Raw genomic sequence first — 8,126 nt, 5'->3', positions numbered from 1 at the left:
ATTAAATTACTTTTTGAGAATGTGTGCTACAAAATGTTAATAAGCACCCAAAACGTTTTTGAAATAAATAAAATTTTTATCCTAAAGTCTCGGTTTTACCTTCAAAAACCTAGCTTTCAAATTTTTTTGAAGGCAACTGAGCTTTAGAAAATATTTGAAGGCGCGAAAATCACAAAAAATCCACTTACTAGCCACTCGTAGCCATGCGCACTTATCTCGAACTCACTTTGGATTGCATGGAAGCCACCTACATAGTAAAAATTTCGTTGCCTTATACAGTACAATAAAGGAGTCACCAAAGAGGGGGGCACATAGCATCACTGAAGAAGCCTGGCACAAGGCGGAGGAGGAGAGTGCAGTGCAAGAAATCTGCTGTTGCTCTCACATGCGAGGCCTTCTCGCTTCTCTCTCGTATACCTGTGCGCGTGCTTGCTTTTAGTTGCAACGAAGCATGAGAAGTGGATTCAATGGCTTATAGGGTAGTGCATAGGCCTTAGGGTAGCGGACAGCGACCTGGACAATAGCGGCCTTCTTCTTCCAAATTTGAAGCCTCTCTCACTCAAGGAGTTGAGTGTGTATGTTGGAGGACGCCTGAGAGGCCATAATTTGTTTTATAAAGTGTTGTAATTTTTTATTTACACAATGTTGTGATTTGATTTATAGAGTGCTCTTATCAAGTTACATTATGCTATAATTTGATTTACGGAATGGTGTAATTTTTTTGTTGAGTCGAGCGTTGGTCCTAGCCGGAACAATGTCTTCCGGACCGCTAATAAATAAAATTGTAATTTTTCTTCATTCTTAGTATATTTTCTGAATTGTAAGTATGTTAAAAATAAGATTACAATGTACTAGGGTTAAAAAATAAATACTTGAATTTATCGTATACAAGGTTAGCACTAAGATTTGGAACCTTAGTGTGCCTAAGGTTCTTTATCAAAAATTAAATTCAACCTAATGTTAATATAGGTTGCTTCTCTTCTTGCAATTGATGGATTTGCTCCCTTGTCAAAAGTGGCCTTTTGAAAATTGGGCATGTAGATGTATGATGTCCTACTTTTCTTCCCCCTCACTCCATAGAGGGGTGATAGAGTGTGTGTTCCTTTTTAAAAAAACAAGGTGTGTGGGTAGGTGCACACGCAAGTGATGTTCGAGTTTTTTTTGAAGAAGTCGACTCTCGTCTTCCACGAAAAGACGGTACACGAAGGTATGGGACACGCTCAAATCTTGGTAGGCAACCCATGCCTTGCCACATCCCCACAGTAAAAACTCACGAAAAAAATAACAAAACCACCAAAAAAACACCAAAACCACCTTGGAAAACACCATAGAGATAGAGGAGCAAATTGAATGGTTAATAAATAAATTTGAATGGGCTTTAGGTTTTAATTAACCGAAACTTCCCACAGTAAACTTGAAAGGCAAGACAAGATAAGAACAGCGAGCGTACTGGACGGTCAAGATGCATTCACAGGGGTGGAATGTGAGCCGTTGGATCTGACAGCGTGGCTTTTCATCATCGTCAGTGTTGACTGTGCCAGCGATGGCGCGTTGTTGACCTCATTGTTAGCTGCAAAACTTGCCATTCTCATGCGCAGATCGCCTGTTTTTGCCTCCAGCTGAAGGATCTGCTCTCTTCTCCTTGAGTTCTTCAACCAGATCGGGCCGCCATGAGTACCGAGAAGGAGCGGGAAAGCCATGTCTACTTGGCCAAGCTTGCTGAACAGGCCGAGCGTTACGACGGTAAGGGCTATGACCCGTGTCTGTCATGATGCCGCTTTTTTTTTTCTCCATATTTCTTCGAACTCCTGGTTCTGCTTTCTGGCTATTTCTTTCTCTGTGAGTACAAGTATGTGTATGTGTATGTATGAGAATGAGTATCTGTATGTGGGGTATGGGTGTGAGTATGTGTATGTGGGGTATGGGGTATGTCTTCTTCTCTGTGATTATGAGTATGCGTATGTGTAGGCATGGGGGGGGGGTATGTGTTTTTTTCTGATTGTGTGTATGTGTATGTGGGGCATGGGCATGGCCAAGGCTATGTGACCATTATAGCTGCTATTTTCTGTAAATATGGCTATGGCTTTGTGTAGGGTATGGGTAGATATGCGTGTGTATATGTGGGGTATGGGGTATCTGTTTTTCTCTGATTATGAGTACGAGTACGAGTGTGTGGCCCATGCCCGTGACTATGGCTAAGGCTATGTAGCTGTGGCTGTGAAAATTATAACTGCTCTTATTTGTATATATGGCTGTGGCATACCACACTGTTTTTTTTGGCTGTCTGCTGCTTTTCTCTATGGCTGTAAACACATGGTTTCTGTTTTTTCTTAGCAAATTTGTCAGTGGCTGTGAACACGTAACTAAGCAGCAGGATTTCTCTTCTGTGATTTGATTGTCAAGTATATAGCTGTTGTATCAATATAAAAGTCGTACTCCTCCGTCAAGCCTTTTTTCTGAAACTTTTAAAGAGTGTCCTCATATTGTCCACTTGACTCTAGTATTGTGACATGCTGTGAGCCTCATCTCGTTATTGTGGGTGCTCCAGGTGGCTTTGTTATTATGCATCGATAAAAAAACTTGTGCCATTGTAGTTTATGTGTAAACATGAATATCTACGTAGAATATGATTATTGACTAGCTAAACAGTTGCATAATAACACCTTGGGAAAAAAACTGCATAATAGCATAGTTACCTAGACTCACAAAGGGAGGGAGCCATAGCATGTTGTGATACTACGACACATACATACATACATGCATGCATGCATTTCAGAAAACATGATTCTGCAACATTTCATATAGAGGGAAAAAGTATATTTTTAATGCAAAAATACATATAAAATCTTAAAGAACGCATGAATTTATATTTAAAAACATGATAAGATTCCAAGTTCCGCCTGTAGTGCCTAGGTTGTGTGCTCACTGAAGCTGTCTGCACAGTGCCGTCTGACAGGCAGATGCCAGAGTCCAATCTACGGCTCAAGTCCAACTTTCTAGATTGAAGAGTCTAGATAAACAAGGATGTTTCATTATTCTTTCAAACAAAATTACAAACCAAAACTTAAAATTAGTAATAAAAAAGAGCCTGATTTCTGAAAATTAATGACATGTAATATGTATCAAAATGTATCATACCCAGCCTGGGGTACAAAATGCGCTCCCTTGTATCTATGATACTCACACTCACACATTCGCATATATGCGTGTATCTTATGGTCCCTAGGGCCTAATCACCTGTAGTACTTGTTCAAACTTCTCAGATTGTTTTTGTGTACACACACACATACTACAGTCATGCACACGCGCGCGTGCATGTGCACACACGCACACGCGCACACACACACACACACACACACACACACACACACTGTATCTTATGGTGCCTAATCACTTGTAATGCTTGTTGATGCTGCTCAGATGGTTTTTGTTTAAGGTTAGTGGCTTATTTTTCTTTGCTATGTAGAGATGGTTGAGTCTATGAAGAAAGTGGCGAAATTGGATGTGGAACTCACTGTAGAGGAAAGAAACTTACTCTCTGTGGGCTACAAGAATGTCATTGGTGCTCGTCGGGCTTCATGGCGTATCTTGTCTTCCATAGAGCAAAAAGAGGAAGCTAAGGCCAATGAGCTAAATGTCAAACGCATTAAAGAATACAGGCACAAAGTTGAGGAGGAACTGTCGAAGATTTGTAATGACATTTTGATGATAATTGATGAGCATCTCATCCCTTCATCAACCACAGGAGAGTCAACTGTCTTCTATTACAAAATGTAAGTCTTACCCTTTGGTTGAGTTGGCCAAGGCAAACTGCCGGAAACACAGGCTGGTTACACAACCATCCCTGCCATTGAGTGGAGTGTCTCATCCGTGCCGCTTGCCAGAGATTGCCCCTCCATTTCCCTGCAGTCACTTGGGCAGGGAATGTTGTGTAGCCAGCCTAACAAGTAATGGCTAAAAAGGATTCAATTGAAAACTGGTATTTTGTTTGCATTTGTGATTAGCTGGTTATGCTTTGGTTTGTATTTGCAACTAATTTTCACTATTTGACGACATGGGGCTGCAGGAAGGGTGACTACTTCCGATACTTGGCAGAGTTTAAGACAGGCTTTGAAAAGAAAGATGCTGCCGATGAGTCCCTTAAAGCTTACCAGGCATGTTTCAATTCTGGTATTGTGAAGTTTACTGAATTTTCCTTGGCTTCTCCCTTTGGCACACCTGTGTTTTCTGCCAGGGACGTCTTGCTCACATAGCTTATACATTGCTCTTCTGCCAGGCTGCATCTAATACTGCTGGCACAGACCTGCCACCCACACACCCTATTCGTCTTGGGCTAGCTTTGAACTTCTCAGTGTTCTACTATGAAATTATGAATTCTCCTGAAAGGTAAGCGTGTTTAGCCTTGATATATATATATATATATATATATATATATATTTGCAAAGATATTTGTTTCAATGTCTGGCCTTAATATGTAGATCTGTTCATTTGTCTGTTCAGAGCTTGTCACCTTGCCAAGCAGGCCTTCGATGAGGCCATAGCTGAACTTGATACCTTGAATGAGGATTCATACAAAGACAGCACGCTAATAATGCAATTACTGAGGGACAATCTGACTTTATGGACTTCAGACCTTCAGGAAGATGGAGGTACGTGGCTGGGCTTTTATGGCAGCTTTCTTTTGGGCATGCTTCTGTTGTATGCAGGGCCCATTCCATTTCTAGTCCACCTGTCCTCAAATCTGATGGCAGTAGGCAGGGAAATCATCCACACAGAGCTGGGGGCAATTTCTGCTTCCAACGTCACCAAACCTGCCTGTCAAAACATTAGAAATATGTGGTATAGGCCTAAGTAGTAATTTGGAGTTTGACCACCTATTTCTTTCTTTGCATGCTATAATGTTCTTGCAGGTGATGATCAGATAAAAATGGATGAATCTGGGAAAGTGGACAATGCAGAGGTATTTTTTGTTTGTTTTGTAATCTAAGATCATGAAAAGAATTTTGATTGATGCACGCAGGGGAGGTTTTGAAACTCTTAATGTGGTGGTTGTTGACTGCAGTGAATCGGGTTCGGGAGGGGCACGAATAATATAATGATGCCCTGATGTCCCAGGGCACTATCTTAATTGTGGTAGTGTAACCTGTGCTATTTCTCTCTGAATGACCTGGGTACAAAGGTTTTCATCTCAGCTCGATTCTGTTTCTTATCTAGAACTTGTAGGGAGCAACACACATCTGTTTGGGAGGGTTATGAACCAAGGTCATGGATTTGATCTTTCTGGTTGGATGAGCGCGTCGAGCAGGTTTTGGCATTCCAATCGACTGCTAATCAACTTAATGGTCCAAGATATAGTTTTTCTTTCTGTTGGACTCACTTGACCCTGATGTTTGGATAGTGTCCAGTGGGATTAGAGATAATTCTGTAGTTTATAGCATTGCAAGTTATGAATGTTTAGTAGTTGTTTGTTCTAGTTCATTAATTAATGCCCGAACAAAATTGGGAACCCATATTGAGTACTTTTACGTGGTTGCGCGCAAATTATGTCTCGTAGGTTAAGTTCAAATGATCTCGAGTAGGAACTAGCCTTTTTACAAAGGCAAGTCTATCTATCTTGCTTTTCTTGAAAAAAGCAATCCTATTCTTATATTTCCTCTTAAGGGTAGACCATATCCATTAGACTTGTTTTTCTCTTGTTACATATGGTTTTGGAGCCCTCATGTGTGTTGTTGATTTTGATTTGAAGTTTATTTTGCATTAGGGCATTCTACTTTATTTATTGGTAGGGCAAAGTCTTTGTTTTTTTTTTGGCAATTTGTATGAATTAGAGTCCAAGAGGTTTAGATTTCATTGCTTTGGTTCAAGTTAATAATTGTGATTAGGAGTGAAATTCACTACGAAAATATGAGCATTAAGCTCTATTAGGTTAAATTAGAGAGATTTATTTATCTTTTTTTTAAAATTTTTTTAATAATTTATTCATGCGTTATTAGAATTGGTAGATTGGGGCTGGGAGAGATTCGCGAGCGGGAGCATCGGTTGAGACGCAGCCTTGCTTCGCTTCACCGTCTTTAGGAGCAGCAGCTTGCATGTGAGTGGGTGGCGTCCCAGCTGAGCTAGGCACGCCAGGAGGTTAGAGAGGCATAGGAGCAGAGACATGAGTTTTACTATCGTCGCCAGGCCTCTCAGTGGACGCAGCTTGGTGATAGAGTGACTGGGGAGTTTTTTGAGATTACTGGACCCTGCCATGCTCGAGCAGGAGTTCGTCAACTTGGGAGGTCGGACGGATCGGTAGCTACTGAGCCCGGACAGATCAGAGCCATTGCCACTGGGTTCTATAGAGACCTGCTTTCAGTGGAGCCAGCCACTGAGGCTCGGGATGCTTGCAGACAGACTGTGTGGGCCCATGTGCAGAGGAGGGTCACAGATCGTATGCGTACAGTTCTTGGCGTGCCTCTTTCAGAGGTTGAGCTTGCTGAGGCCTTGAGGGTCCTGTCGTGCCATAGTTGCTCAGGGGAGGACGGACTGATGTCTGCCTTTTTTATGCGCTATTGGGACCTTTTGGAGCCAGGCCTCCGCAGGGGCTTTCAATATGTTTTGGACACTGGGGTGATGCCATAGAGCTTTTCAGAGCGCTTGATCTTTCTTATCCCCAAGGGGAGGGAGTATCAGATGATATTCGGCATTGGAGACCTATTACGATCCTCAATACTGTCTACAAGGTCTTAGCAAAGGCCTTGAGTTTGAGAATCCAGTCCTTCTTGGGGGAGTTGATTCATGCTACCCAGACAGGATTCATCAAGGAGCGTAGTATCCTTGACAACATTTTCACCTTCTGGGAGGCGACGGCCCGAGCTAGATTTCTTGGTGAGGACGTGATGCTTCTTGATTTTGAGAAGGCATACGATAGAGTCAATTGGTGTTTCTTAGAGGGCATTATGCTTCGCCTGGGCTTTGAGCCAGGTTGGATTAGAGGGGTGGCGGCTCTGTATTCCACAGCTCATAGCCAGGTGTTGATTGCAGGAGGACGGGGGCCGAGTTTTGAGCTGACCAGATCAGTCCGTCAGGGGTGTCCCCTCGTCCCTTTTCTTTTTCTCTTCTTTGCGGAGGCTATGAGCATGTATTTGACGACAGAGGAGGTTGGTTTGAGAGGACTCCAGCTCCCAGTCCGGGGGAGGACCTGCTCGATGCTGAGTTTGCTGACGACACGGGCCAATCTTCTTCGGGCAGAGCAGTCGCTCGAGGTTTTTAGTGCAGCTTCGGGAGCATTGATCAATTGGCGCAAGACAGTGGCCTTTTGGATTAGTAGCGCTTCCACTCCGGCATGGAGCCTGGGTCCCGGTTTTAGATGGATTCCTCCTGGCACAGCAGTGCGGTATTTGGGATGCCAGATTGGACTAGATTTGTCACCTGAGCAACAGATTGTCCCGCTTCTTCTGAGCATTCGGAAGAAGCTTTTGTATTGGAGTACAGCTCGACTATCCTTGGCTGGGAGAGTGGTGGTGTTGGCAAATCAGGTGCTGTTAACGACTATGTGGTACATTACGTCTTGTTGGATCTTCTCGAGCTCTTGCATCAGCCAGGTACAGAGGTTGATCAGGAACTTTCTTTGGTCTGGGCGGGACGGTCAGCCAGCATGGGCAAAGGTTGCATGTGCAGTTATTACACTTCCGCTGGCTCAGGGAGGCTTGGGCATTATAGATCCAGTCGATCAAAGTAGAGCCTTATTGGGGAAGCTTATTGTTCGGGGGCTACTTTCAGGCGCTGAGCCTTGGAAAGAGCTTCTCTTGCAGCGGCTGCAGGCTCGGGCTCCCTCAGCAGGGGGCACTTGGGCACCAGAGATTCGATGGATCTTCATAGAGATGAGGAGGACAGGCCTCAGTAGAGGATGGGAGGACAGATTTGCCTTGAGCATCCTGAGAGCTTGGGGGCTGCTGAGACCGGGGCTCTCTCAGCGACGACCTTCTTGTGTTGAGGAGCGGGCCATACAGTCGCTCATCTGGAGCCCAGCGGTTCGCACAGAGCAGGGTCATATGCTGGGTTCTCGGTCTCGTCTAGCCTGGGGACCTTTGGCGGCAGGCCCAGCACGTAGCTTTGGAGACTGGCAGGCCTTCTGCAGTTGATTA

At 43.8% G+C, this 8,126-nt stretch overlaps 1 protein-coding gene across 1 annotated transcript; it reads left to right on the top strand.

Annotated features, from left to right (window-relative positions):
• Positions 1-1,416: 1,416 nt before the first annotated feature.
• On the top strand, positions 1,417-5,508 carry LOC147608507 (14-3-3 protein 7-like). The gene is made up of 7 exons (XM_086789278.1): positions 1,417-1,743; positions 3,467-3,773; positions 4,067-4,154; positions 4,277-4,386; positions 4,501-4,649; positions 4,911-4,960; positions 5,063-5,508. Exons 1-7 carry the CDS (start codon positions 1,671-1,673, stop codon positions 5,063-5,065), a joined length of 780 nt encoding a protein of 259 aa, XP_086645404.1. The 5' UTR covers positions 1,417-1,670; the 3' UTR covers positions 5,066-5,508.
• The last annotated feature ends 2,618 nt before the right edge of the window (positions 5,509-8,126 follow it).

The sequence above is a fragment of the Cibotium barometz genome, chromosome 53 (assembly GCF_041138505.1).
Source record: "Cibotium barometz isolate CiBa-2024 chromosome 53, ASM4113850v1, whole genome shotgun sequence".
Taxonomy (NCBI): Eukaryota; Viridiplantae; Streptophyta; class Polypodiopsida; order Cyatheales; family Cibotiaceae; genus Cibotium; species Cibotium barometz.
Note: the sequence above shows the minus strand (reverse complement) of the source record. Positions and strands in the feature narration are given on the sequence as shown.